This window comes from Plasmodium vivax, chromosome 7 (genome assembly GCF_000002415.2).
Source record: "Plasmodium vivax chromosome 7, whole genome shotgun sequence".
In the NCBI taxonomy this organism is placed as follows: Eukaryota; Apicomplexa; class Aconoidasida; order Haemosporida; family Plasmodiidae; genus Plasmodium; species Plasmodium vivax.
In genome coordinates, this window is record NC_009912.1 from 1,292,773 (window position 1) to 1,320,439 (window position 27,667).

Below are 27,667 nucleotides of genomic sequence, written 5' to 3' on the forward strand. Positions count from 1 at the left end.
ACCGGGGAGAGCTACCGCAAGGGTCTTACTTCCACATAAGTCGAAGTAGAAAAGGAGAAAAAAGAAAACAGTGCAGCGTGTAGAGTGTTACTCAGGAGGGAACATAAAAAAAAAAAAAAAAAAAAAAAAAACGCAGCCTATGTGCAATTGCACTGGAGGAAAAAAAAAAAAAAAATTCGAAGCCCATTTTGGCTAGCTGGAAAAAAAAAAAAAAAAAAAAAAAGCTTTAATCGGAGTGGCTATACGAATTGCTGTACGAATGGCCATGTCGGCGGCGGAAAGACAGTGGGAGCTCCCCGGGGAAGACCGTCCCTGGACTGCGTTAAGCGCGCGATTCGCCAAGTAGGCGACTTATGGCGCGAATCAGCCGGTACGCTGTAATGCTGTAATGCTATAACGATGTAATGCTGTAACGCCGCTTTACCGCTTCACCGCTCCACCGCCGCTTCCCCCACGATGGCGGTGCTGACCGTGCAGATCGGCCAGTGCGGCAACCAGCTGGGGCATGCCTTCCTGGACACGATCTTCAAGCACGTGAGCTCGGCGAAGAACGAAGGCTTCAGGGCGAAGCTGGCAGATATGTACTTCGCAGAGGAGTGCCCCTATGGGAACAACCTCCTACCAGTGATACAGTATGCAGACAACAGCAAAGGGAGGAAGTCGCTGCTCAGCGAAAGCAACGAGGTGATGTGTTTGAACAATCACATCGCGAGGTCCATCCTCATTGACATGGAGCCGAAGGTTATTGAAAAGTGCCTGTACCAGACTGCCGCCGAGGAGAGGAGGGCCCCCCTAGAGAGCGCGAATGTGAGCAGGACGAAGAATAAGAAGAAGCAGCCGCATGGCGCCGCCGGGGATTCGGAGGCGCAGCATAAGTACGTGTGCGGGATGGAGGAGTACTACGAGCCGTCGAACAACTTGATGAGGGTGTTTCGCGGGGGGGGCCGCCGTCAAGAGGAAGAAGCGGAGGAAGAGGAAGAAGCCGCTGACTCCGCTGACGCCGCAAATGCCGCCAACGCCGCTTACGCCGCCAACGCCGCGAAAGCGCGAACCGCCAAGCGGGAGTACCCAGTAAACACGTGGAAGTACAACCAGAGGAACTTCATTTACGGCCTGAACGGGTCAGGCAATAACTGGTCCTACGGATTCAACGTGCATGCAAAAAACATTTGCGAGGATTTTCTCAACTTGATACAAAAAGAAATGGAGAGTAACGACAGCAAAGAGGGAGTAGACAACATCCTCCTCTTCCATAGTCTCGCTGGAGGGAGTGGCAGTGGAATCAGCTCCTACCTCTCTTACCTCCTAAAGGACGAATATGCCTCAGTCAACCTGCTGAACGTGTGTGTCTTGCCCTACACATTTGGAGAGATCAGCGTGCAAAGCTTAAACACGGTGCTCTGCTTAGCATCTCTTTACGATTCATCCGATGGCATTATTCTTTTGGAAAATGAAAAGTTCGAGTTAATGTGCAAAAGGATGAGCAACGAAAATATTAATACGGAGGAGATAAATCGGCACATAAGTCTCTTCCTTACGTATACTCTCGGGTTGCCCCTTGACTTTGCCAATGTCACAGGGGCTGGTGGGTCAAAGTACACCAATGCGATGAACGCCATCCTCACTGACCTTTGCTGCCACCCCAGTTACAAGCTCCTCACCACAAGGTACCTTCCACAGGTCTTCGAGGAGAACATGAAATTCGAGCAGAACACCTTCAGCATGCTGCTCAAGCGCATGCACAAGATGGTTGTAAATGGGCGCATCCTGGACTGCGACGCGCCGCACGGGGGGGGAGACCGCTTCCTCCCCGCGGAGAACTCCTCCGTCGAGCCGTACTTCACCCGGCTCTCCTCCAGGGACCTACACAGGAGCTGCGCCTTTCTGAAGCGCGTGCACATCCCCCTGCACCTCCGCGAATCCCTCAGCAAGTCGTATGTCAACGTTCAGCAGAGTTGCGTCCTTCTGCGAAGGGGTGCGAAGAGCTACTCAGCGCGCACGCAGGGGGCTCGCCTTCCCCAAGAATCCAAACGGGGACCCCCCCCAGGGCGTATGCACCAGGGGAGTGGATCCACAGAAGGACCATTAGCTGGCACCCACTTCCGACACAACAACGTAGTGTTTGGCTCTAAAATGATTCTACGTGGAGAGCTGCAAGAAAACCTCAGCTTCGATTTGTTTAAGAGTCACGTGCTGTATAACCACAAGTCTCTCAGCCCGCTGGAGGTCTATATAGACGAGAATAGGGACTTCGCCTATAACAGCTTGGCGATGGTATCTAACTGCCTAACCCCGGTGCCTACGCTGAAAAAGATTTTGCAGAGGGCCAAGATGCTCTACGGCACCAATGCGTATATGTACCAGTACAACAGCTACGGCGTGTCGCACGACCACGTGCACAGCGCGCTCATGGCCATCGAGCAGGTCGTCGGCGCCTACGAGGGGCTCTCCTGCGAGGGGTAGCCGAAACGCGGCAGCGCGGTGATGTGACGTACCTGGGCACTTCCCATGTTTAGTGTGGCCATGTGTTAGCTGTGCGTGCCCGTTCACCCGCGTCCTTTTATCTTTTCCCCCTCGTGCGTCCTCCACCCCTCCTCTACGAACGGCTACCTCTACGAACTGATACCTCTACGAACTGCTACCTCTCCTAACGCTACACCTCCGGGTTCTGCTTGAAAAAATTTACCAAATCTTGAAACTGCGTGAGGTCTTCCCCCTGAGCGGAGTGGCCTACCCCCTGAGCGGAGTGGCCTACCCCCTGAGCGGAGTGGCCTACCCCCTGAGCGGAGTGGCCTACCCCCTGAGCGGTGTGACCTCCCCCCTGAGCGGAGTGGCCTACCCCCTGAGCGGTGTGACCTCCCCCCTGAGCGGTGTGACCTCCTCCCCCTGGGGTCCCCCCATTTTGAGTCATCTGCCCCGTTCTACTGGCTGCCTTCTCGGGGGGCATCCTCCTTCCACGATCATCCACATAGTTGTCTTCTTCCCTAAGGGGCTGAAAAGCGAAGCTGCTCTCCTCGTGGGGTTGCACCAAAGCGTTGTTGCCTCTCTGCAGGCCGTAGTTATTACTCAAAGCCCCCTTCTTAGAGTTACTCGCTTTCATCCCTATGCTGTTCTTTGCTCCCTTTTGGTTCCGCCTCAAAACGTCATCATCGTAGTTCTGTTCGTGATGGTCGCTATACCCCCTGCGATCGGAGTCTTCAAAACCTCGGGGGTTCCTAACAGCAGCCCTGAACTTGTCCTCATATACATTGTCTGCATTTTCCACTTGATAGTTCTGTTGCTTCTCGATCCGCTTATCGATGTGCTTCTGGACCCACTCCTTAAAGGAGTGCTCGTCGAAATTGTAATTAAACCACATGCTCTTGTCCGCGTGGTGCGCCCACGGCTTCTCCCGGGTGTAGTCATATTTCAGGAAGACTTTGTTTTCCCGAGTGGCTCTCTGCACCTGCGTTTCGAGGTCCACGTCGCGCGGTGTTTCCTAGAGGGGGTGGAAGAAGAGAAGTTACCCGAATAGGTGATTACCGGGGGGGTAGCAGTAACTGCAGGTGGTGTTTGCTTAGCGGCATGGGACACCCCTGCGTGGGGGAGTCATATCTTTCTTCCCCTCTTCGCTTCGCTTCATCTATGTTACCTCGGCTTCGCCGTTGGGAAACGCTCCGCCGGCGGGGTCCCCCCTGCCATCCCCTGCGAAGGAAAGGAGACACACAAAGGGGAATGAAATTGGAGTGAAGTAGAGACAAAACTGGGAAGGAAAGAAGTGACAGGAGAAGGGGGCGCATGTGATGTCCATTGCGAGGGTGCCTTCCTCATGGGTGGCAAATCGCACAGCCCCTCACTTACCTCCGTGTTCGTCCTTTGTTGGGTCCTGTTCCCTGTAGAAGTCGTCAAAGTTGGCCTCCGTTGAATTTCCAAAGATGATCACCTGAAGGGGTCGGCGTGACGGTCATGTGCGTGCACCTGTGTTGGTGAGTATGCACATTCACATGCGCTTGCTTAGCGGGGGGAGAAGCGCCCACCTGGACGTTATCTTCATCGTCACTGTCCTCCATTGGGCCGCCGATCTGCACTTCCTAACGGGTGAGAAGTATGCCTCTCCAGAGTGTCTCCCTTGTGATGCAAAATTTGCTTCACTGGTTAGCGGCAGGATTAGGGGTGTAGGGGGTATCGACACAGAGATGGCCTCCTCTTTTTTTGTGCCGTAGGGTTCCAAACAGGGGAGTGCTATATGTGCGCGCCTCGCTGCCCCTTCAGCGCGTTCATAGTGGATTAATCAAAATGCGGTCTTCCCCGTCACCCCCTCTGTCACTTCATCCAGTTTGGCGACGTTGGAGAGGGGATTCCCACAATGTGCCATTCATAGGTCCCCCATGATAGAGGTAAATGGAGGGACAAAAAAATAAAGAAAAAACTATTACTGATGGTCGTGGTGAACCTTTTGCTCATCGGTTTTTCACCAAATGGGGAGAGTCAACTCATTTTCGCTTTTTCAAAAAATGACACTTAGCCGATTTCGCCTGAACGGGTCAGCCAAAGTGGGAAAAAAAAAGGAAAAAAACGCCTGACCATGCAGGGGAGAAAAAAAAAAAAAAAAAAAAACTACCTACACTGTGCAGCGAAGTTGGGGCTGTTGTGCTTTTTCCCCTTTGCTGGTAAATCACCACAAAGGGTTGGTGTACCCCTCGAAACGACCTTTCGGTGAGAAAAAAAACAAAACGAATCATTGTTGAGGGCGCTTGGTATGCCTAGTTATAACCCCCGGGGGGAATTTGAAAAAAGGACGAAAAAAAGCTAGCACGGGGGGGCAGTGCGGACGACGGGAAAAAAGAAAGAAAAAAAAAAAATAAATAAATAAATAAACAAGCAAGCAAGCAAGCAAACAAACGAGCAACAAACAAATGGGCGAATGAATGGGTGGCCGAGCAGCTAACATATGACGAAATGGCGTTCCCCCATTGGGGTGACGCTCTGCTCCGCTCCGCTGCTCCGCTCCGCACATCAGGTGCAACTACTGTTGTGGCGGCGAAACCCCCGAGGAGTAGACCGACAGGACGTCCGCCGACGTCACCGCGCGCTGCCCCCCCGTCCTCAAGTCCTTGAGGAAGAACACCCCAATGTGCTCATCGAAGAAGAGGAAGAAGTTTGCGCGCAGGGCGTTGGCCTTCTTCAGAGCCTTCGAAAGGCTGCCACGGTTGCCACGGTTGCCACCGCTTCCGCCCTGGAGGAGGGAGTACACGCGCGCGCCGTTTCCGCGCAGCGTGTCCACTATGTGGAAGTGCTCCCTCTGTATGAGGCCGCGGGGGGGGTGGCCCACCTGCTTCTGCCACGATTGACACTCCGCTTGACACTCCGACTGGCGATGCACCTGCCGCTCCCCCTGCCGCTGTGCCAGGGGGGGGAAGAAGCTAACCACGTCGACGTTCCTGGAGAGCTCGTCAGGCAGGTCTCCCTCGCTGCCCCTCCCGCGACGCACTTGGCTGTTGAATAAAATCTCCGTGATGACGACGTCCCCCATGCCAAACCCCACTGCACACACACGCTGGCCTTCGTTCAGAACATAGCTGTATCTCCCCCCCCCGCAAATCGCCCTGTACTTCTTATGCCGGTAGAAGCTCTCAAAAATGATGTTCGTGTAGTAGTCCATCCCCCTGACGACAGTTAAGTCCACTTCGAAGAAGCTCTGCAGATTCATCTCCCCAAAGTACCTGAGCACTGTGTGTAAATCTGAAAGAATATTCTGCTCGGGGGAATTAAAAAATATGAACAAGTCAGGTAAGTTTTTTACTTTCCAAATGACGTTAAAGAATCTGACCACTTCATGTCTGTGCAAGTAGGGCACCTTCCTCTGAAGCAACAACTTGAAAGTGCCGCTCGAAATTTTCTTATGCTTGTCTAAGATTTGGAGGACATTTGGGACGGCATGGTGTTGAATGTAGGGCTGTGGGAACTCGCGTAGTGACGACTTAAAAATCTTTTTTATAATCTGTATGACCACTCGCTTGTCATTTATTTTAATGACTACGTCGCTGGGGAGTAGGTGGACTCTGCGGAAGAAGGAGAGCAGGGCGGTTAGAATTTCTACGTCTGCGTCTATGAGGTCCGTGCCGATGACATCCATGTTCCACTGGTAGTGCTCCCTCTTCCTGCAGCTGGTCGTCCGTTCGTAGCGGAAGCACTGCCCGATGGTGCTCATTTTGTGGACCCTCCGCAGGTTGTGCAGTCGGTACGGCTTCACCCGGGCGCGGTGTGAGCAGTGCGAGCTGTGCGAGCGGTCCGTTGCTACTCCACTCTGGGGTGGAGGCGGCTGCCCCCCTTCTTGGCCGCTACTCTGTCCAGCCGCTTGACCCGCTTGACCGGCTTCACCTTCTTCACCTGCATCACCTGCATCACCTGCATCACCCCCGTCTTGGCGGACCGCCTGCCGCGCCCTCTCCTCGCGCACGAACAAGTGGCTCACCAACTGGGGGGTGATCTCCGGCCGCAAAATCAAGTGCCGCTTATTCTTCACGAAGTCGTACGCCTCATTTATTTTGCTCCTCTGGAAAATGTGGTAATCCTCCAGCACAGGCAGATCGTAAAAGCTGAAGGAAAAGGCCTTGGCTACTTCCTCCCACGTTTTAAATATGTATTCCCTCCTTGCGTAGTCTCTAGGGTTGAAGGTGCGGATGCCTCTTACGCTTTTGAGGCTGATGTTCTTGTTTCCCGTGGATCTTTTATGGTGGGGTGTGGACTTCGTCGCCCAGGGGGTGGTCAGGAAGGGCCAGGGGGGGGAGCTTCTTCTCCCCTGTCCCCCCGTGCGCATCGAGCGGACTTGCAGGAGCGTCGCGGCGGCCAGGGCGAGCCTCGTCAGCCCCGCGAGCCCCGCGAGCATGTTCGGAGGGGTAGCAGCGGGGTAGCGGCGGGGTAGCAGCAGGGTAGCAGTGTGACTGCTGTGTAATTGCTGCGTTATTGCTGCGTTATTGCTGCGTAATTGCGGCGCGCCTTGGCTCAACCCCACGTGACGACTCTGCTGCCCTACAGACCATCCGAACGCATCGTGTACGGCGATGGCAAAGGCCCCACACCCGCCGATCGCCACATGGTGGTGCAGGGAAACAACAAAAGGGACACTGCAGGAGCCCTCCCCGCAGGGGTGATGATAACGATGGTGAGAAGTTTGCTTCTGCCTTAACAGGTGAGGCGAGTAAGTGAACCTTCCGAGGAAGGAGAGTTAAAGAGGGTCATTATCTCCTCCAATGGTTGAGCCCCCCGCAGAGAGTCGCCACATGGGAGTGACATCGCGACCCGCGTGTTGGTGTGGTGAAAGCGGTCGAAGGCGTTTATTTTTTTTACGAACCTCCGTTGTGGCGATCGTGTTGACCAGCCCCACCTCGCTGCCTGCGTGCTTCTACCTTCTGCTTCACGATAATGGAACAGCTTGTGGGTCTGCCCCTGTTGATGCAGTTGGCCATTTGCAACTTGGCTGTGGCTGTGCGGTTAACCGAGTCATTCCCATTCCACGCACGGTGATTCGCCCCCCGCAGGAAGGCTGGCCCACGCTGGTCGGGTGTTCCTCTTAATGGGGATAGCAAAGGAAGGGGAGTAGCAAAAGAGGGGGCGTAGCAAAAGAAGGGGAGTAACAGCTGCGAGTTGGTAATTGCTTGTTCGTTCGTTTGGTTGTTTTTTTTTTTTTTTTTTTTTTTTTCTTCCCGTTTGATCGTCCCACTTGTGCTTACGCCGTTGCGCGGGGATAAGCGGCCCTTCTGGGAACCCCTGGGTGGAGAGACCGATCGGGGGAGGAAAAAAGAAGCGGGTGAAGAGGTTAAAGGAGGCCATGAAGCCAACCGCGCACAAGCCAACCGCGCATAAGCCAACAGCGCCTAAGCCAACACTGCCAACTTGCGAGGTGGCTGGAGGTTGAGCGGACGACTGAACGCTCCTTTTTCCTTTTTCCCGTTTCCTTTCCCATTTCTTCTCCCCCCCCGCGCCGAGAATGGTGGTGTTCCAGCTGGACGACCTGGAGGTGTTCTTCCCGTATGACTACATCTACCCGGAGCAGTACGCGTACATGAGGTACCTGAAGAAGACGCTGGACAGCGAGGGGCACTGCGTGCTGGAGATGCCCACCGGCACGGGGAAGACGGTGGCGATTTTCTCGCTGATAACGTCCTACCAGCATGGGAAGAACGACGAGGGGAAGTTCATTTTCTGCACGCGCACGGTGGCCGAGATGGAGAAGTCGCTCATCGAGCTGAAGAAGGTCATTCAGTACCGGGTGGACACGCTCCGCCGTCGCGTGGTTAGCGGCGAGGTGAAGGGGGAGCGGGCGGATGAACGGGCGGAGGACGAGATGAAGGATCAGACGGGGGAGCAAACCACCGCTAACGATGCTAACGATGCTAACGATGCTAATCAAGCTAACGACGCTACCACCGCTAACCACGCTAACGACGCTACCGCCGCTCAGAGACGCAGTGGTGACCTGCAGGGGGACATCCTCGCCATCGGAATCAGCGCGCGGAGGTGCATGTGTGTGAACGAGCGGGTGCTGCGCAAGCACGAGCGCGAGAAGATAGACGAGGAGTGCCGCAAGCTGACGGCGACCTTCGTCCGGGAGAAGAAGTACATCAGCCAACGGATAAGCAAATTGGGGAGCACCCACTCAGATAGGGTCTCTGAATTCATAGTAAAGAACAGACAGCACATAGATGTGGAAGATTATTTTGACATCTACCACACGAGGAACTCCTTAGAAGAGTATAACGACATAGGGTTGTGTGGATATTACGAGAATTATAAAAAGGAGTTCCTTTTCGAGCTGATCCAGCCGGGGGTATACACGATTGAAGATTTGAAGGTGATGTGTAAAAGGTACAAAAATGCCCAGAATGAGACCGTGCCGATTTGCCCCTACTTTTGCGCGAAGAAAGTTATAGAGGTGGCCAAGGTGATCGTTTTAAATTACCAATATGTGATTGACCCGAAGGTATCAAAGTCGCTATTCATTGGGAGGGAGGTTAACAGCCGGGTGAATCTACACAAGAGGGACATCATCGTTTTTGATGAGGCGCATAACATTGATAGCGTGTGCCTGGAGGCGCTGAGTGTAAACATAGACCGGAACGTCCTCAACAAGGCCACGGCAAATATTAAGAAGCTGCTCAGCAAGATCGAGGCCTCCAAGGTCCTCAACGAGGAGAAGCTCCGCGAGGAGTGCACCCGCATTTTGCGGCGCGTCCGGGAGGAGAAGCGGGGCGGCGAAGCGTTGGGCGAAGCGATGAGCGAAGCGGTGAAAGAAGCGGTGGGGGAAGCGGCCAACGAAGCGGCCAACGAAGCGGTGAAAGAAGCCTTGACAGAGGCTGGCTCAGGGGGGGGCGCCCCCGGGAAGAGGAGGCCCCAAGAAAGCAAAGGGGCAGAGGTCTACTTTGATGAGGACCTAAATTTGATTTTTCCCAGGGCGGCGAATCCCTCCGGCGTGGACGACGATGCGCCCTGGGGGGGGAAGCAGGCGAAGGGAGGGGGCCTTCTGGAGGGGTTAGCGAAGTTTCTGGGTCAGTCAGTTAGCAGTCTCCTCCCGGGGGGAAGCGGCCAAGTGGCAGGTAGCAGTCTCCTCCCGGGGGGAAGCGGCCAAGTGGCAGATAGCAGTCTCTTCCCGGAGGGGAGCAAAGACTCGCACGGTAATGGCAGTAGTAGTAGTGCCGCCGCCGCTAACGCAGCTACCCCGCGAGAGGACCCGACGGAGCTGCACTACAGCCCGCTCCTGATGGAGGACGCGGTGAAAAACGTGGTGCTGCCGGGGAACATCCGCAAGTCGGAGCACTTCCTAAACCTCATGCGGATAGTCGTCATGTACCTGCGGAAGTATGTCAATATTTACGAAGTCACCTCGGAAGGTCCCCTCTCCTTCTTGTATAAATGTGAAAGGGAGACCAAACTGGACACCTCCTTCTTCAAATTCTGTTTCGATCGTCTGAAGGCTCTTCTAAACGCTCTGCAGATTGTTACCGTGGATGACTACTCCGCCTTAAATGTGGTGTGCAATTTTTGCACCCTTCTGGGGAGCTACTTCCAAGGGTTTATCATCATATGTGAGCCTTACCCTGAGGCCACAGGCATCTACGACCCGGTGATTCAGTTCGCCTGTCTTGACTCCTCCATAGCAATGAAGGCTGTTATAGGCAAATACAGATCTGTAATTTTAACTAGTGGGACGATCACCCCTTTGGAGTTGTACCCCAAATTGCTAAACTTCAAAACTGTGTTGACTGCCTCCTTCCCTATGTCATTCGATAGGAACTGTGTGTGTCCTTTGATAGTTACGAACAGTTCGGATCTGGTCCCGTTGTCTTCCCAGTTTTCTCTACGAAGTGACCTTACGGTGATTAAGAACTACGGCATGCTGCTGGTCGAGATGTGCAAAACGATTCCCGATGGGATTGTTGCGTACTTCCCATCGTACATCTATATGGAGGAGGTCATCTCCTCTTGGTATGAACTCGGCATCATCACCAGCATCCTCGAGTGTAAATTGATTTTCATTGAAACGAAGGATATTGTATCCACCACCATTGCGCTGCATAACTTTAAGAGGGCGTGCGACTTGGGGAAGGGGGCCGTCTTCCTCTCCATTTGCCGTGGAAAAATCGCAGAAGGGATCGACTTCGATAAACACTATGGCAAATGCGTGATCCTCTTTGGCATCCCCTACCAGTATACCCTCTCGAGGATCCTCAAATCGAGGCTGGACTTTCTAAAAGAAACGTACAATATCCAGGAGAACGAGTTTCTTACGTTCGACGCGATGAGACAGGCCTCCCAGTGCGTCGGGAGAATCATACGAAACAAGAAGGACTACGGGATAATGATCTTCGCGGACATTCGGTACGCACGTAATGATAAGAAGAGCAAGCTGCCGCCCTGGATCATCAAGTGCATGGAGCTGAGCAACGTGAATCTCACCGTCAGCACGGCCGTCAACATCTCGCGCAAGTTCCTCCTCAACATGTCCCAGGAGTACAAGGAGACTGGCCAGACCAAGCTCTCGCAGGAGCTCACGTCCGACCAGCCCCGCTGCTGGGCCCTCGTCAAGTCGGCGCTCAACCTCGACGACTTCCTCTGAGCGGTAGCGTAGCGTAGCGGTGAAGAAGCGGCGCAGCAGCGGTGGTGTTAGCGGTAGTGTACCGGTAGCGTAGTGGAGCGGTGGTGGGTGAGCGCTGCTTCGCTGCTTCACTGCTTCGCCGCTTCTTCACCGCTTCTTCACTGCTCAACGTAGCTCCCCCCCCGAGAGGTACCTGCGCGCCAGCACGTAGTGGAGGTGCCGGTCTAACTTCTCACCCGTCAGCGGAATGAAGTAGTCGAAGGCGTGCAGAAACGTCTTGTACTTGACGAAGGTCGCCCCGTCCGCAACCAGCATTTTCGGGATGAGGACGTTCCTCATGTAGGGATAGAACAACGGCAGGTCGGTACAAATCAGCAGATCATACCTCTTCGTGACGTTTGTTAAAATGTTTAAGCTGCATGTCTCCTTGCGCTGGACGTTGCCAAAGTAGTGTTCCAAATGGACCTCTCTGTGCTTGTTGCCCAGAATGATTGCCTCCCCTCCGCTGTCCTTCAGCAGCCTCAGGAATTTATAAGCCCTCTTCAGGTACAGCAGGCTCACGTAGGGGTCCACCACGTAGTGGTTGTTTATTTTGCTCCCAATTAGGTTGTACTGCATGGTGAGGGGGATAAGCGGAGAGGTGGAGAGGTGGAAAAGCGGCCTAGCTGCTGCCTGGGTGGTCTCCTTTTTCGGGGGGGGGATCTTCCGTCCTCCAATCCTCTTACGTTCTTTCTCTTCTTTGGCTGACCCCGTTTGGCGATCCTTCCGTGTGTGGCTCTCCCTATCTCATGCTCGTCGGTGGTGGTGGGGGGAAAAGGCCTACCTTCGATGGTAGAATTTCCCTTTGTGGGGTCTCTCTCGAAGAATGAACGTGGTAGCAGAGGGGAATGCACAGCTCAGCTGCAAAAAGGGGGAAAACTCCTCCCAATGGATCGCCGTTTCGCTTCGGCACGCCAAAAGGGAAAAAAAAAAAAAAACACACCTGCAGGTGAAGAGCAAACACTTCAACAGCTGAGCTCAATGTGCAGAGAAAAACGAAAGGGAAAAAAAAATAATAAAATAAAAAAATAAAAAAAAATACTCACCTCCAGGGCACTTCCCTCTACATGCCACGTTCTGCTTCCCCCCAGCTGGGTGCACGGCGGGCTAGCAGCGTGTGAAGAAGGGCAATTTTTCTTGTGGGGCGAAGTGTTTGCGGCCCCCCCGTCAGCAGCGGTCACGACTACGCGGAGGAGTTCCCACCAATAAGCAGCAGCGCGCGGTACACGTGGTACACTCATCAACCATCACAGTTGCCACTCCCTTTTTGGAGATATTTTTCCCCCTGTTCCTCTCAGACCAACGGACGAAGGTGTTCCATTCGCTGAGTAGAAGAGAAGAGGACGTTTCCCGAGGGGACATCCTCGCAGCTACATTAAACCGCGCGAACCGCCAGCATTTCGCAGGGAAAATCGCTTCGTACTGAAGGAGAGGAGGCACACCCAGCACTTCACTTCCTCCTCGGAGAGAAAGCCGCACCGCATACCAGTCAGCACCCGCACGAACGTGTGTGCTCGTTTACCCCCTTGCACCGGAGGAGAATGCCAAACGGACTGCCGCGCCTGCGGGCGCTCTTCGCCAGCTGGGTGAGGCACGGCGCGGCGGGCATGAAGGGGCAATCCGTGAAGGGGCAATCCGTGAAGGGGCAATCCGTAAAGGGGCAATCCATTCAGGGGAGGCAGGCCACCCGAAGCGCAGGGAGCAAAGGAACACCCAAAGCAGCTGCAGTCGGAGGGACGATGCTGCTCATCTCCCCCATCATGTTTGAGGTGAAACACAAAGAGGAAGAAAACAACCCCAAGACAGAGTACATTTTTATGGCAGGCAAGACGATCGATTTTTTAACCCAAAAAATTTTTGAAAATGAATTCGGCACGTCGGTCCTTTATTTAACTTTCTTCGTTGCGTATCTGGCCCTCCTTGCACACGACAATAGAATTAACCTCCTTGTGCAGAAGCTCAAATTCAGGTACGCAAATGATATGTTTAGCGTTGGCCACCCCAACTATGCCAGGTTCTTGGACAAGCTGAGGACCCCTCGGAAGGGCACCTAGGCAGGCATCACCCAGGGGTGAGTGTGCACCGTCAGTGGGACTACTAAGCAGCTTCACATCGTGCACTGCCACTCTTCTGTTGCACCGTTCCGGGGAGGGCTGCCCAGGGAATCGATCGACCCCCCCTTTGTATTTTTCCCCATTTCGATGTGGGTGGAGCGGCACGGGGGTCATTAACTTGGTGCAGCTGGTTATTACCTGCATTGGGAACCCCCATTTGAACGCTCCTTTTTTTTTTCCTTTTTTTTTTATTAACAATCTGGGAGACAACCCCACCCAGCAAAGACAAACGGATTGATAAGGTTTTGGTGTGCACCTCAGTGGGGGTCTTTTCCCCGTGGCTCTTGGCAGAGGTGAAGGTATTCTTCAGTTAAAGGTGCGGCTATGACTACGATAGCGACCATTTGAGTGCATTTCACCCAGCATGGCAATCCCCCATGGATTTTCTTTTTTTTTTATCCCCAGAAGGGTGTGTCCACCCATGGTGACGGTGTTTCCTCCCTCCATGTTGGCCTCACAAATGGGTAGATCCTTTCTTGTGGGCAGAAGTAGCTCATTCAGCCATTGCATCGTGCCGATCGAGGTGTGCACAACGGGCATCTCCATTTGTGAAGTGGCGAAGGAGTGCCGAAAAAAAAAAAATGCAAAATGGGGAAAGAGGCCCACGGCAAGGTGGCAAAATCGCCTGACCTGTTCATATTTTTTTTCTCTTTTTTCCCTTTTTTTTTTTTTTTTTTCTTTTTTGCACACAAAGTAGCGCAAACGGGGAGCAGCCGCTGAATGAAAGTGCCCCCCTCTGCGATGCGCAGAAGTGATCAGAACGAGCAGGAGCGAGGAGCTAGGAATAACTTCTCTGGGGGAATCACTTCCACAAAAAGCGTGCCAAACGAACAGGCGCCCACTGGAGGTGACGCCGAGGGAGGAGCAATCTCCTCTTTTGCTCTAACCCCCTGGAATGAATGCCCCCCCGGAAAAATATGATCAAGCTGGGCAACTTCGCTTGGCAGCTCCTAACGCGGGCAGATGGCTCCAACCTGGGGGGAGTCCTCCGTGGGAGTAGAAAGGTGTGCAGCTTGTCAGTAGCGCGGCTGTCGAAGCATCCATACAAGCCGAAGACGAAGGAGGTTATCCACCCACACGTGACTCCACCGGAGTTCCTCTCCCCATCGGACTGCTTTGAAGCCAAGACGGACGAACTGCAGCAGTATCTTCCAAGCAATTACTACCGAACCAAATGGGTAGAGTCACTAAGGGCAGGAGAACACTTGGGAAGTGACTACCCCTGGAATTTATTGCCCCACTGGAAGTTTTGGAAGAAGCGAAAGTACAACGTAGTCTATGGGGAGGTCCCCTGGTTCGTGTCGAAGGTGAAGGGGGTATCATACTACCAGCGGCTGAACGTGTGGATGGTGCAGTGGGTGGAGGAGGGGGTGCACCGGATTCGGCGCTTCCGGTGCGCGTTTGGAGTTCTGCAGGCGAAGCTGGCGGCGGAGCAGTTCAGGCGGAACTTGGAGGAGTCGGGGCGCGTAGACAACCGCAAGTCCGAGCGCCAGCTGCGCATGGACTACATCCAGAAGCGGGACGAGCGCCTGCTCAGGAAGAAGCGCTACTCGAAGGTTTCCAAGGGGCAGTTTTAGTGAGCGGCGGGGTGGCGGCATGGTGGAATGGCGGCATTGCCATGTAGCATGGCCGTAGCGTGGAAGTAGAATCGCTGCACGTGGGGAGCCACTCCACCTCCACCCCTTGACGGGGGAATCCGTCTTCCCTTCCCTTCCCTTCCCTTTTTTTTTTTTTTCTCTCCTACACAACTGCGGAACGTGCATTTGACCGAAGTGGAGCTCTATCTTAAGTAACGTTTAAAAAAAGGGGGAGCGAAAAAAAAAAAGAAGCGATAAGGGGGAGGCGAAAAAAAAAAGCAGCGATAAGGGGTAGGTCCCCATTATGGTGGGAAAAAGGGGACACCTTTGCAGTGCCCCCAATGGAGGCACCGCAATCGGGGCACCACCATCAGAGCGTCTCAAAAAACATGCGCTTAATTTCCGGCGTGCAGTACTCAATGGCCAGCTTCAGGCGGACGTCCAGCGTATTGTCGCAGTTTATTTTCCTATTAGGAGTGGTGAGGATTACCCCCCCGAGGCAGGAGTTCCCCTCGTTCTCACCGGAAGGAGGAGGTGGCAAATAATTGCCTGACTTGTCCATTTCAATTTTAACATTCTTTGTAACATTAAATTGCTTCTTCAGTTTATCGTTGTATTTTTGGATGGCATCACTGAGGCAGTTTTCCACGATGGCCTTATCTACATCTCTACATCGCACGATGACATGTGGCTCCTGCATGTAAAAGAGCGACTGGACGATCAGGTCGATTACCAAATTTCTGTACTTGTCTTTATCTTTATACAATTCCCCAAGTCGCTCGCTGCTAATTTTAAAAATTTCTTTAAACACTTGATCTTTCGCACACATCTTCTTCAAACGAGCTTTGTTGATGGCTGACGAGCGACTGATCGATCGTTTGATTTCCATCTGCTTGGACTTCTTCTGGAATTCCAGCCGAATTTTTTCTTTCATTTTCTGCACGATGCGTAGCTTTTCTATGTTAAAATCCTCCAGTGCCTTCGCTTCGATTTCGTGCGCCTTGTCCTTCGCCTCGTTCAGGATGAAGTTCACCATCTGCTGGATTTGCTTCTGCGCTTCGGTGTCGTCCTGCGGGGGGCAAAAGCGGCAGCGAGGGGGGAGCGAGGAGGGAGCGAAGAGGAAGTGATGAGGAAGCGAGCAGATGAGGGGAGGACCATTTCACCACACTGGAGACGCACTCACCACACTGGTACGTGACAGCGCGGCCACTTCGCTAACCGCGGTGCACTCCGCCGAGCAATCGTTGCTCCCCTTTGGCGGGGCTTACCAGTGCCATCTTCGCGCCAGTCCGTTTGGTTAACAGTCCGTTTGGTTAAGCGTCCACGGGGGGAAGGAAACACAGGGGGGAGGAGAGGAGAAAGGAGCAGTGCAGCAAGCTGAGCAGCAATCAGAGCGGTCAGCAGAGCGGCCAAGCGACGTGGATGCCGATGACGCGGCGAGGGGAAGAAGCGCTGCCTGTCGCGGTAAGGTACAGGTGAAGCAACTGGGATGAACGCCGCTTTATCCCTTGTCGGGAAAATGATAGCCTAACGCGGGATGCGCGCGAGTTGGGAAGTGGCCACACGGAGGGGGGAGTTGACTTTTGTGAGAAACGCATCCGCGTATGCAGTGCGCCATTGCCTGCGTGGGGAGCTACGCAAAAAAAAAAAATAACATACATATGTATGTAATATATATATATATATATATGTATTTTTTTTTTTTTTTTTTTTTTTTTTTTTTTTCCTCCCCAAGGGGATCCGAACGTGGAGCGCCAACGGGGGGACCTCGGCGGGGACCTCCCCTGCGTGTAAAAATAACTTTACCTTTGCATTGGTTTGTTTGCCGACTTTGCTTCTTATTTTTTTCCGTTTGGAAAGTTCCCACAGGGAAAAGGCAAAACGGGTGAAGCGGACGAAGCAAGCTAGGTGGACGATCGAGCGAGGCGGCGAACTTGCGGCACGCGCGCCCCTCCTCCGCTGTCCTAGCCACCGTGGTTGAGTTTGCTCCCCCCAGTTGGTACATTCGCCTGGTGCTGAAAGAAGTTTATCCCTTTCGAAACGTGCCCATGGAGCTTTTGCCAAGCAGTGGTACCCCCAGTGTGGAGGGCGCGCGGGGTGCTATGTTCCCCTCGACAGTTCGCGCCTCCCCCCCCGGGGGCGGCAAGCTGTTAGGAAGCACTCCAGAGAGAAGGAACGCACACAACGTATAGGAAGTAGCCTTTTCCACAGAGATAAGCTAGCCACTGGGAGAGCAGCAGCGCCGGAACAGAAGCATCCATTTAAGTTTTGTTGACCCGATAGGACCTGCGTCATCCGCGTGGTGCGTTCCCCTGCGTTGAATGGAAAAAAAAGGAAAAAGTTCCCCTAGTGCGGTCTCTCTGTGAGGCCGCCTCCGTGTGGCCTCTCATTGTGACCTCCCCCCTTTTTGTGTATGCGGGAGAAGAAGCTAAGGTGTGTGTACGCTTCCCTTTTTGGGAACCCCACCCCAATCACACCGTGTTAGCAGCCAAAAAATTCCAGTTGAGCGGGGTGAATGTACCAAACGGGGATAGGTCCCTCCCCCCTTTTAAGTTTCCCACTGGTGAAGGCAGCGGCTGCTCGATGGGCCTCTCTTCCCCATACGTGTGTGTGCAATCGTTTGAAATGTGTGCCTTCGTAGGAGGGTCTGCCTACGCACAGCTGACGTCTACTCATATGGGTCAATTTGCGAGCGATTGGATGCTACGGGGAGTGTCGGCCCGAATGAGCTGCGTCCAGCTTCCGCGCGGCCACGACGTTTCGTTCGTTGGCAGTTCCGCAGACCATTCCGATGACCATTCCGCTGATCACTCCGATGACCGTTCTGCAGACCATCCCGTGGGATGGCGACTTTGCCGCGGCGGGGGCAGGCATTCCGAAGGGGATGCAACTCAATCGAAGTGGGTGTTCCTCCACAGTGCGGGCGAATAATCCGTTGGCAGGACGGGAAAACCGTGCACACCCGGTTTGGCCACGCAAAGGTGAGTTTTTTTTTTTTTTTTTTTTTTTTTTCGATTTGCGGCTCTCCGCTTAGCATTGCTGAGCATGTCGAAAGGGGATTGGGGTTACACACTTGAGGTGGAAGCGGTGTGGCGGTTGTGTGGAAGTAGTGTGGAAGTTGTGTGGCAGTTTTGTGGAAGTCGCGTGGCAGTCGTGCGGCAGCACCGCGTTCTTTTTTTTTTTTGGGGGGGGGGAGGTCACTCGCGCGATTTGCCCACCGCGCAGAACAAATCTATCCTTCTTCTTCTTCTTCTTCTTCTTCTTCCTCTTTTCCTCTTTTTTTTTTTTTTTTTTTTTTTTTCGAAAAAGGGAAACACCAATTAAACCATCGTTGCGACTTCAAATTGGAAGTACCCCCCCAATTTGCATGTAAAAAAAAAAAAAAAATGAAACGCGAAGGAGCGTTGCTGTACACCCACACCTGACGTTACAACACAGGGGGTTTTCCCATAAGAGAAAGAGGGGCATAGCATAGCGCAGACGATCTGTAGCTTAATCGCGTCCTCTACACATCATGTCTCGCGAGTGACATATGTTAAAATGCACCACTCTCACTCCGTTTGATAAGCGTGAGAGGAAAAATGAGCACTCAAATATGAAAGCCATTTGCTCGACCGCTTATGCTTTGAGGCTTTTGGAGTTCTTCCCCTGGACGGACGATGTGTTTAAGCTCATGTACCTGGTAAGGCGCAGCTGAATGGGAAGCGCACTCGCTCAATGGGAAGCGCACTCGCTCAGTGGGAAGCGAACTCGCTCAATCGCGCGGCGAACTTGCTCGCTCCGCGTAGACACTGCTTTCTTCGCCCCCCTACCACTTCCACCACTCCGCAGAGCAGGTCCTGGAGGCGAGTCATCTTCGACGTGATCAGCAACACCAACTTCCTCCGGGGGAAGAAAATCATGCGGCTGAAAAATAAGAAGAGCATTCTGCTCATCCTCAAGTACATGAGGGGGGGTGACCCGTTAGGGGAGCAGTTGCCCGGAATGGCCGCATCGCCCGGATTGCCCACTTCGCTGAACCGAGTGGGGCAGCCCCCCCCCGAGAACACCAGCCTGTGCCCCTTCCCCAACGTGCTGTAAGTGGCTCCCTCTGGAAACTTCCCCCGCTTCTCACTTTGGCCGCCCCATCGTGCATACGTGTATGTTCCCACGTACTATTATCTCCCAAACGATTGTGTGCCCCTGTCCCCCCCCTCCCCGCAGCGAACTCATTATCGGCTCGTGCAACCCGAACCCCCTGTTCTTTAACTACATCCAGAAGAGCTTCCCCCGGCTGATGTGTTTCAAGCTGATCATCACGTCCCCCGTGTGCCTCCCGCTGCTCAAAAACTTCTGCTTTAACTCGAAGAACCTCAGGTGCATTACCATTTGCATTTTGAACCGCCAGCTGGTGACGGACTACCGGGAGAAGCTGGAGAAGAACCTCAGCAACTTCTTTCGCCAGTGGGGCATAAACGTCACCCTCATAACGGAGCTCGGCGGTTAAGCGGTGAGGCGGTTAAGCGGTGAGGCGGTTAAGCGGTGGAGTGGAGAAGTGCAGACGTGATGACGAGCAGACGTGATGACGAGCAGACGTGATGACTTATACACGTGATGATGTGGTAACCGGGACGGCCGCACACTGGTCAGGCGAGCGGCCGCCTCCCTGCCGCCTCCCCCTACTGTACCCACTTTAATTGGTACCTGATTTGCTCCCCCCATTTAGTTTTCCACCCCGTGTTGTGATCCGGGGCGTGGGCACTCTCCTGTGGAGAGGATTGCCCCATGCGGACGTCCCACCAGTTGGGCCCTCCTCCGTTTTGCCCTTTTATAATTTGTTCCCACGTCAGCTATACGCTTTATGGGAGAGAAGTAACCCACGTACGACGATTTTTTTTTTTTTTTTTTTTTTTTTTAACTTTTGCCTTGAGTAGCGGCATCCTCATGGCGCCGCCACGTTGTTTTAGTTCCCCCCCTTTGTTTGGTTGATGCGCGCGTTTCGTTAGTTAATCCTTTGTTTGCCTTTTTTCCTCGCCGCGCCCCCTCTGCGTCCGTTTTTGCCCCATCCTACGACATCTCCCCGTAACTGCCTCGGCGAAGAAAACGAATTTAAAAAAGGAATGCCCACGCGACATGCAGGATCGCTTCTTCGCGTCGCTTCTTCGCGTCGCTTCTTCGCGTCGCTTCTTTGCGTCGCTTCCTTTGCGTCGCTTCCTTTGCGTCGCTTCCTTTGCGTAGAATTGAACCCCATGGAGGCTCACCGCGGAGTGGCCTAAAACACTATAAGAGGAGGGGGGGGGAAATTCCCCCTCTGCGTTTGGAGGGTCACTCGTTCCGACGTGCATAGAAGAAGTGATTATTACTCATGAGGAAATCACTTACGCGGCAGTGCCCCCCGCTCCACTTGGCGCGCATTTGCCAGTTACACGATGAGCGCATTGGATAATTTCCCTCTTGAATTGCAGTCGCCTGTCGCGATGTACGCGTAAATCGTCCGCGCGCATATCTGGACGGTTCCTCCCCCTCCGACTGTACCGGGGAATTCCGCATGACGTGGAGAAGCGAGCGGGAAATAAGTGGGAAAGCGGCAAATGGGCAAATGGGCGGCGGATAACTGACCGTTTGAAAAAAAAAAAAAAAAAAGCAAAAAATGAGCAAAATAAAGCAAAAATAGCAAAAAAAACAAAATTAACCAAATTTAAGCAAAAATAACAAAATTAATTAAAAGTACGCAAAAGTACCCAAACGTACGCACAAATAAGGAAAAAAAAAAAAAAAAAAAAATATAGGGAGAAAAAACGCAAGCAATAGCCAATCGCATAACAGCGAGCGAAATTGCATCTCCAGCCTTTCGGCCGAGAGCTCGTGGCGAACTGCGTGCGAGTTCCCAGCGGAAAAGAATTAAATGCTAATCGTGTACATAACAAATAAGGCCGGTTTGTGGCACCTAAATAATACTTTTCTCGCGAGTTTGCCGCCGCTGTGCCTCTCCATCTTCTGGTCAGTGGTGCTGTCGGTTGTTCTGACTGCCCTGTTGCTCGCCGTGCAGCACTTTGGCCCTGACGTTGTGCAGCGGTTCAGGAAGAGAGGCAAAGCGGCGCGCGCGCAGCTGACCAAGGCGGACAGGGGCCCCAGCTGATCGAAGCGGGGCGCGACGCGGAGCGAAGCAAACCTGTCGCGAAGCACACGTGGATCGAATCAAACCTGACGCGAAGCAGACGCGGAGCGTAGCAAACCTAACACGAAGCGGATGAGCATCACAAACAATCAAACACCGCTGTTTCCCCGCTGCGACCCCCCGGTCGTCACCCCTCAGTCGCCAGGCGTCAACTTCGGCGCCATGGACGACAGGGTCAGGGTGTTTATGGAGGTGACCAACCTCATGGACGAGGAGGAGGCCAAGTCCATTTTGAACGCCTGTCAGGGGAATCTCGAGGTGCGTCTCGGAGGGGTAGTAGCCCCTGTGGAGTGGGGGCAGTAGCCCCTGTGAAGTGTGGGCAGTCAGACCGTGCGGTGTGACGGCAGTGCCCCCTTTTTCTCTGCAGGCGAATAATCCTTTTTTTCCCCATTTGATGCTCCCCATTTGCGAATCCCTTTCCCCCCCAATGCAGGAAGCCATATCGACGTACTTGAGCAAAGTTGACTTTGAGCGAATGGGCGAGGTGAGAAGAGGGAAGCTCGCCTGAGCGAGGGGGCAAACTAACCGTGTTTGCCGTTTACCCTGCTTCACTGCTTCACTGCTTCACTGCTTCACTGCTTCACTGCTTCACTGCTTCACTGCTTCACTGCTTCACTGCTTCACTGCTTTACCGCTTCACTGCTTTACCGCTTATTCGCTCCACCGCTTATTCGCCCCCCCCTTGTGAAGGCCCCACCCCGGAACGAAGGCCTGAGGAACCGCGGGCCCAGCCGCTACCCGCCCGGCGCGGCGGCGAACCAGCCGACGCAGAGAAGCGGAGTGTGCCAGCGAGAAGAAGACCAAATGGAGCGAACCAACTTGTATCAAGTGTGGAACCAAGTGGGGTCTTTGCTATGCCCCATTATGAAAAACGCGTATAGCCTCATGTCGACATGCCTCAAAATGGTGAGCACCTATATAGTAAATTCCCCACAGAGTGCCAACTTTACACAATACTACGAGGAGAGATTCGGAAGGAGGCATGCGAACTTCTTTCAAGGAAGTTTAAGTGATGCCATCAGGGTGTCCATACAGCAGGGGAAGTTACTACTCGTGTACCTCCACACGGAGAATAGCAATGGGACTTATTTCTGCGAATTTATTTTTAAGAATGAGGAAGTAAAGTCCTTTTTGGACAATTCGTGTGTTCTCTTCGCACTGGACATTACCAAGGGGGACGTCCGGGAGCTCGGCAACGTGTTGAACGTGTGTGTGCTGCCCCAAATGAGTGTCATCCAGACGTGTTACGTAAAAGAATTTGAAGAGCTCTCCATCATTTATGGCAACCCCTCAGTTAGCAATATTTTAAATACCGTAGCTAACTGCATCGAGACGATGAATATGAAGAAGGCAAGCCAAAGCAAAGAAAAAGATAAAACGTATACAGATCGATTGCTTAGAGAGGAACAGGATAGGGAATACCAGGAGGCTTTGAGGCAGGACCAACTTAGGGCTGAAGAGAAGAGGAGACAGGAGGAGGAAAAAAAGAAAAAGGAAGAAGAAAAAAAGAAAATGATGAGTCAGAAAAAAGACGTCAAACTTAGTAGAAGGGAAAGGGCTCGTAGATTCCCTTTGCCAATTAAAAGCAATGAGAAGGCTACCAGAATTTGCGTTAGACTACCCAATGGAATGAAAATCCAAAGCAACTTCAGCTTGAATCATACCGTGGAGGATGTCTATGAGTGGGCCGAGTGCGCTGAGTTCATACGCCCCGACGCCCGGGGGATCAAGGGGGGAGAGATTACCGTTCCCCTCAGGTTCCAGCTGATATGCGGCCACACCAAGGATGTTCTGCAGCGCACGAGAGAGACGCTGGGCGAGTTTGACCTTTACCCCAGCGCGGTGCTCAACATGAAGTCGCTGGACGCCCCCTCTGATGGGGGGTCCAGTGCTGGGATGGCATCGGAATAGCGGCGTATGACAAGTACCCTGTTGGTTCCCCCCCATGATTGGCAGCCGCGACCTGTTTTATTAGTGTTCTCCCTGCGAAGTCACCGTGAAGTCACCACTTTAACCGCTCCGTTACCTCTTTAATCGCCACGTCACCTCTTTAACCGCTTCGCCACCGCTTCGCCACCGTACCCTCTTCTTTCCCCTTTCCCTTTTTTTTCCGTTGGGTGCATTTCACGTCGTAGGGCCGGCGAGGCGAGCTCCCCCCAGCTCGCCCCTTTCACACACATGGGCAATGTTTATGTTCCCTTTTCTCCACCCCCCCCCCACACACACACACACAGTCACCCATTTGTGTTCTTTTCCGAGTAGCCCTCCCCTCAAGGGTGCACTTGCCTGCACACGCAGTGTGAGTACCACTGACTTTTCACGTGTAAATGTATGAGGTGACTTTTTTTTTTTTTTTTTTTTTTTTTTACTTTTGCATTTAAGCGATAACAATTGAAAGTACTACCATATGATGAGTGAGCACCCCACAGGTGTAGAGCCGGTGGTAGGAATGGGTGCGATGTGTTAAGGTTCTTAAAAAAAAAAAAACACCCCTACAAAGCGTCTGCTCGTTTGCACACGTGTGTGATGGCCCATACAGGGGTGTGCGCACGAAAGAGGGGTGCGCGCCAAAATGGTTCGCGTGAGAAGACAGGGTTGGTTGGAAGGCCCTCTCTTGCTCTTCTTCCCTCCCCCCTGAATCCCTTTTGCACCTTTACGGTTGCGCTTCCTCATTTGCACATGTGCGTGTGAAGCGGGGCGAGAACGAAATCGTGTCAACACATTGTAGAAAGGAAGAAGTGGAAAGCACATGAAACGCACGTGGAATGCAAAAGAGCCGCGATATAGCAGCAAAGAGGAATCGATCCCCGCGCAGGAGTCACTAGGCTGTGCTACGTTAGCCCCAACGGGGAAAGCAATCACTTGAGCGGATGAAAAAAAAAAAAAAAAAAAAAAAATAGAGACCTGTTCATTTGACGTTCCTCGAGAGTGTCTCTCTCTCCCCCTGCCAATGTTGCATCATTTCCACAACAAAACGTAAAATCCTAATTGTGAAGGACGTGTAAAGCTGAGCAGTCATACGGAGGGAACTCTCTGCGCCTCTTCCATTCGCATTGGATCACTTGGAGGAGGAAGCGGATAGACCGCCGCGTCCCCATCGAGAAGGTAAACGGAGGAGCGAACGGGATGGGCGTCGTGTGGTGGAGGACGCCACGAAGTGAGAGGCAGAGCAGACAGCAATGCAGGCGGTACGCATTCGACGGAGTGGCTGCTCCTTTTATTTATTTTTTTCTATTTTATTTTATTTTATTTTATTTTATTCCTTTTCGCGTGTCCTTTGCCAATCTGTTCCCCCCTCGATGTGTAGCCCACCGGCCAGGCAGAACAACCGCATACGAACATACACACATGCTAGTGGCTACATGCGAATTAATAATTCGTCGCGCCCCCCTCCCAAGTGAGTGTACTTCCCATCTGGCAACCACACAGGTAACGCACGACGCGTAAAATGGGCCAAAGGAGGGACTACTCTGGGGGGACAAGCAAAAATTACATGTGAATGAAAGTGTGCATGCGGGAAGGGGGTGGCCATACATACGGTTGGCACAGCTGTATGTTCGAGTGGCAGAGCTGTATGTTTGAGTGGCAAAGCAGTATGTTTGAGCGGCCGTGCATGTGGTTGGGCCCCCCCCCCCAGGATGCATCGTTCATTTTGCATCGTTTTATGCGCGCGCAACTTCCACCCGCAGTTAGGCCAAAATGGGTGGGACCCGCGGCGGGGAAATATTCCAGCAGTCATCCGCCATCCATTTGGCAGCCACTCGGCAGTCACCCGCCATCCTTTTGGCATCCCCTTGGCAACCATTCCGCATGTACACACTTGCGCCGAACGCGCGGTTGCTAGGACTTGTCCGCTGGGGCAAATTTTCGCTGCGCCGCTGCGGAGGCGAAAGGCACCTGCGCAAGCGAACTGGTGCGTTCTGCCGGAAGAGGGAAAACAGATGGCGGATGGCGGATGGCGGATGGTGGATGGCGGATGCCGAACGCTCCGTCGCACCTCTTTCGCCAACGTTAAGTGAAAGAATTGGGAGACGCTCCCTAATGTATATTTTTTTTTTGCGTAGTTGCATCGTTTGATTTGTTCTGCTGTGCGCTGCGTTTCGTTGCGCTGCGATTTGTTTGTCCGCGATTTGTCTGCGATTTGTTTTGCTTTGTTTTGTTCTGCTTTGCTTTGCCGCACCTCGCCGCGTCACACCTAGTTGTATTTTTTTTTTTTTTTTTTTTTTTTTTTTACGCTGTCCGCTAGCTGACTCGGCTGCACGCCTCATCACCCCTTCGCTTCTTCCCCCCTTCGCTTCTTCCCCCCTTCGCTTCTTCCCCCCTTCGCTTCTTCCCCCCTTCGCTTCTTCCCCCCTTCGCTTCTTCCCCCCTTCGCTTCTCAACTCCTTCACCTCTTAACTCCTTTGCCTCCTCACGATGATTCAGTTTTTGAAGAACCTGCAGCTGCACAAGAAGAAGGACAGCGGAAGCACTAAAGAGCCCAAGAGGAAAAATAAAATGAAATATGAGGACTTCAACTTCATTCGGACTCTTGGCACAGGTGGGGAACTCGGGGGAGAGCGGCGAGGTGGTCACTGAGCAGCGAATACGCTGACCGGACAGTCAATCTGCTGACCGGACAGTCAATGTGCTAACCGGACAGCCAATGTGCTAACCGGACAGCCAATGCGCTGACGAAACGCCCACACACTGACCGAACCCACACACACGGACGAAACGCCCCGCGCAGGCTCCTTCGGAAGAGTAATCCTCGCGACGTACAAGAATGAGGACTTCCCCCCGGTGGCCATCAAGCGATTCGAGAAAAGCAAAATCATCAAGCAGAAGCAAGTGGACCATGTGTTCTCCGAGAGGAAGATCCTCAACTACATCAACCACCCCTTCTGCGTAGGGCAAGCGGCACGAATGAGGGAAGCGTGCGATGGGGGTCCTTCCAGCTGCGCTGCGTCAACTGCGCCGCTCTACCTGCCCCGCGTCAACTGCTCCGCTTCAGCAGCTCCGCGTCAACTGCGCCGCTCTATCTGCTCCCCCCCCTGCAGGTCAACTTGTATGGGTCCTTCAAGGACGAGTCCTACTTGTACCTCGTGCTGGAATTCGTAATTGGGGGGGAGTTCTTCACCTTCCTCAGGAGGAACAAGCGCTTCCCCAACGACGTGGGGTGCTTCTACGCCGCCCAGATCGTCTTGATATTTGAGTACCTCCAGAGTTTGAACATCGTCTACAGGTGGGTAGCGGTGAGAAAGCGGCGTGGAAGCGGCGTGAAAGCGGTTGGTACGCCGCTAGTGCACCGCTAGTACACCGCTGGTACACCGCTGGTACACCGCTTCCACACGTAGTTTCCATACAGCCGCTCCACCCCCCGAGCAGGGACCTGAAGCCAGAGAACCTCCTGCTGGACAAGGACGGGTTCATCAAAATGACGGACTTTGGATTTGCGAAAGTCGTAGACACGCGCACGTACACCCTGTGCGGGACCCCCGAGTACATCGCGCCGGAGATCCTCCTCAACATCGGCCACGGCAAGGCGGTGAGTGCGCCCCGCGGCATTCGCGAGGTGGTCGAGCGGTTCATCGTCGCCCTGCCACACTCGCCGCGCCTACGGTGACCTCCCCCCTCATAACCGCTTCCCACCCCACATGCCCGCTTCCTCCCCACATGACCGCTTCCTCCCCATATGACCGCTTCCTCCCCGCATGACCGCTTCCTCCCCGCATGACCGCTTCCTCCCCGCATGACCGCTTCCTCCCCGCATGACCGCTTCCTCCCCACATGACCGCTTCCTCCCCCCCCTGCAGGCGGACTGGTGGACCTTGGGCATCTTCATCTACGAAATCCTGGTGGGGTGCCCCCCCTTCTACGCAAACGAGCCGCTGCTGATTTACCAAAAGATTCTGGAGGGCATCATTTACTTCCCCAAGTTTTTGGACGCTAACTGCAAGCACCTCATGAAGAAGCTCCTATCCCACGACTTAACCAAAAGGTACGGCAACCTGAAGAAGGGGGCCCAAAACGTCAAGGAGCACCCCTGGTTTGGGAACATCGATTGGGTTAGCTTGCTCCACAAAAACGTAGATGTGCCCTACAAGCCCAAGTACAAAAACGTTTTCGATTCGTCCAATTTCGAGCGGGTGCAGGAGGACTTGACCATCGCCGATAAAATTACCAACGAGAACGACCCCTTCTTCGACTGGTAGGTGGGGTGATCACCTGACGGGGCCAGTTAGCCAGTTAGCGGGTTAGCCAGTTAGCGGGTTAGCCAGTTAGCGGGTTAGCCAGTTAGCGGGTTTCCCCGTTGCTTCTCCCTTTTTTTTGCGAAGGGGCTGACCGAATTCGTGTGCATAATTTTTTTTTTTTTTTTTTTTTTTTCTTTTTTTTTTTTTTTTTTTTTTTTTCCCTTTTTTTCCCTCCTTTTTTTTCCCTCCTTTTTTTTCCCCCTTTCCTTGTTTTTGTCGTTAAGCGCAACTCGAGCGACTCCGTCGTGTCCCCGCCTGCTTAACCGTCCGTTGTGTTGGCCCGAGTGGATCGCCCGTTTCGCCGCTTGGCCAGTTCGCCGTTAAGCGTAGCATTCCCCGTTTCATCCCACCTGAGCGAAGCGACTGATCAGGAAAGGTAACCCCTCGTGTGGAATGGCGAATTGTTCGGGGGGTGTGATAGCCCCTTTTTGAGCAACGGTGCGAGGTGTGGGCAGGTGGCTCCTCCCTCCAAC

General features: G+C 53.4%; 11 protein-coding genes across 11 annotated transcripts, besides 15 other annotated features; 7 read left to right on the top strand and 4 right to left on the bottom strand.

The window, feature by feature from the left end:
- Window positions 1–456: 456 nt before the first annotated feature.
- Window positions 457–2,675, top strand: PVX_087025 (delta tubulin, putative; the record flags this gene model as incomplete). Its single annotated transcript, XM_001608299.1, has 1 exon — window positions 457–2,675. The coding sequence occupies one exon, from the start codon at window positions 457–459 to the stop codon at window positions 2,461–2,463; it is 2,007 nt and encodes a 668-aa protein (XP_001608349.1). The 3' UTR covers window positions 2,464–2,675.
- On the bottom strand, window positions 2,654–4,049 carry PVX_087020 (hypothetical protein, conserved; the record flags this gene model as incomplete). The annotated part of the gene is made up of 4 exons (XM_001608298.1): window positions 2,654–3,478; window positions 3,632–3,684; window positions 3,841–3,922; window positions 4,017–4,049. 4 exons carry the CDS (start codon window positions 4,047–4,049, stop codon window positions 2,654–2,656), a joined length of 993 nt encoding a protein of 330 aa, XP_001608348.1.
- Window positions 3,102–3,164: a microsatellite.
- Window positions 3,446–3,471: a microsatellite.
- Window positions 4,050–5,005: 956 nt separating the features above from the next.
- On the bottom strand, window positions 5,006–6,868 carry PVX_087015 (histidyl-tRNA synthetase, putative; the record flags this gene model as incomplete). The annotated part of the gene is made up of 1 exon (XM_001608297.1): window positions 5,006–6,868. One exon carries the CDS (start codon window positions 6,866–6,868, stop codon window positions 5,006–5,008), a length of 1,863 nt encoding a protein of 620 aa, XP_001608347.1.
- A 1,101-nt stretch (window positions 6,869–7,969) lies between these two features.
- Window positions 7,970–11,095, top strand: PVX_087010 (DNA excision-repair helicase, putative; the record flags this gene model as incomplete). Its single annotated transcript, XM_001608296.1, has 1 exon — window positions 7,970–11,095. One exon carries the CDS (start codon window positions 7,970–7,972, stop codon window positions 11,093–11,095), a length of 3,126 nt encoding a protein of 1,041 aa, XP_001608346.1.
- Window positions 8,726–8,748: a microsatellite.
- Window positions 9,665–9,747: a microsatellite.
- Window positions 9,835–9,859: a microsatellite.
- Window positions 11,096–11,239: 144 nt separating the features above from the next.
- Window positions 11,240–11,692, bottom strand: PVX_087005 (hypothetical protein, conserved; the record flags this gene model as incomplete). The annotated part of the gene is made up of 1 exon (XM_001608295.1): window positions 11,240–11,692. One exon carries the CDS (start codon window positions 11,690–11,692, stop codon window positions 11,240–11,242), a length of 453 nt encoding a protein of 150 aa, XP_001608345.1.
- Window positions 11,693–12,539: 847 nt separating this feature from the next.
- Window positions 12,540–12,577: a microsatellite.
- Window positions 12,578–12,654: 77 nt separating this feature from the next.
- PVX_087000 (hypothetical protein, conserved) lies at window positions 12,655–13,512 on the top strand (the record flags this gene model as incomplete). The annotated part of the gene is made up of 1 exon (XM_001608294.1): window positions 12,655–13,512. The coding sequence occupies one exon, from the start codon at window positions 12,655–12,657 to the stop codon at window positions 13,165–13,167; it is 513 nt and encodes a 170-aa protein (XP_001608344.1). The 3' UTR covers window positions 13,168–13,512.
- Window positions 13,513–13,803: 291 nt separating this feature from the next.
- Window positions 13,804–13,907: a microsatellite.
- A 237-nt stretch (window positions 13,908–14,144) lies between these two features.
- On the top strand, window positions 14,145–14,804 carry PVX_086995 (uncharacterised trophozoite protein, putative; the record flags this gene model as incomplete). The annotated part of the gene is made up of 1 exon (XM_001608293.1): window positions 14,145–14,804. The coding sequence occupies one exon, from the start codon at window positions 14,145–14,147 to the stop codon at window positions 14,802–14,804; it is 660 nt and encodes a 219-aa protein (XP_001608343.1).
- Window positions 14,805–15,023: 219 nt separating this feature from the next.
- On the bottom strand, window positions 15,024–16,420 carry PVX_086990 (vacuolar ATP synthase subunit E, putative). The gene is made up of 2 exons (XM_001608292.1): window positions 16,073–16,420; window positions 15,024–15,873 (listed from the first exon to the last, which is right to left on the bottom strand). Exons 1-2 carry the CDS (start codon window positions 16,079–16,081, stop codon window positions 15,175–15,177), a joined length of 708 nt encoding a protein of 235 aa, XP_001608342.1. The 5' UTR covers window positions 16,082–16,420; the 3' UTR covers window positions 15,024–15,174.
- A 1,671-nt stretch (window positions 16,421–18,091) lies between these two features.
- Window positions 18,092–18,136: a microsatellite.
- Window positions 18,137–18,399: 263 nt separating this feature from the next.
- PVX_086985 (hypothetical protein, conserved) lies at window positions 18,400–19,290 on the top strand (the record flags this gene model as incomplete). The annotated part of the gene is made up of 3 exons (XM_001608291.1): window positions 18,400–18,486; window positions 18,636–18,766; window positions 19,008–19,290. The coding sequence occupies 3 exons, from the start codon at window positions 18,400–18,402 to the stop codon at window positions 19,288–19,290; spliced, it is 501 nt and encodes a 166-aa protein (XP_001608341.1).
- Window positions 18,538–18,572: a microsatellite.
- Window positions 18,828–18,894: a microsatellite.
- Window positions 19,129–19,175: a microsatellite.
- Window positions 19,291–21,765: 2,475 nt separating the features above from the next.
- On the top strand, window positions 21,766–22,872 carry PVX_086980 (hypothetical protein, conserved; the record flags this gene model as incomplete). Its single annotated transcript, XM_001608290.1, has 1 exon — window positions 21,766–22,872. The coding sequence occupies one exon, from the start codon at window positions 21,766–21,768 to the stop codon at window positions 22,870–22,872; it is 1,107 nt and encodes a 368-aa protein (XP_001608340.1).
- Window positions 22,239–22,264: a microsatellite.
- Window positions 22,520–22,546: a microsatellite.
- A 2,439-nt stretch (window positions 22,873–25,311) lies between the features above and the next one.
- Window positions 25,312–25,424: a microsatellite.
- Window positions 25,378–27,155, top strand: PVX_086975 (cAMP-dependent protein kinase catalytic subunit, putative; the record flags this gene model as incomplete). The annotated part of the gene is made up of 5 exons (XM_001608289.1): window positions 25,378–25,501; window positions 25,691–25,848; window positions 26,001–26,185; window positions 26,329–26,488; window positions 26,757–27,155. The coding sequence occupies 5 exons, from the start codon at window positions 25,378–25,380 to the stop codon at window positions 27,153–27,155; spliced, it is 1,026 nt and encodes a 341-aa protein (XP_001608339.1).
- Window positions 25,982–26,145: a microsatellite.
- Window positions 27,156–27,667: the final 512 nt, after the last annotated feature.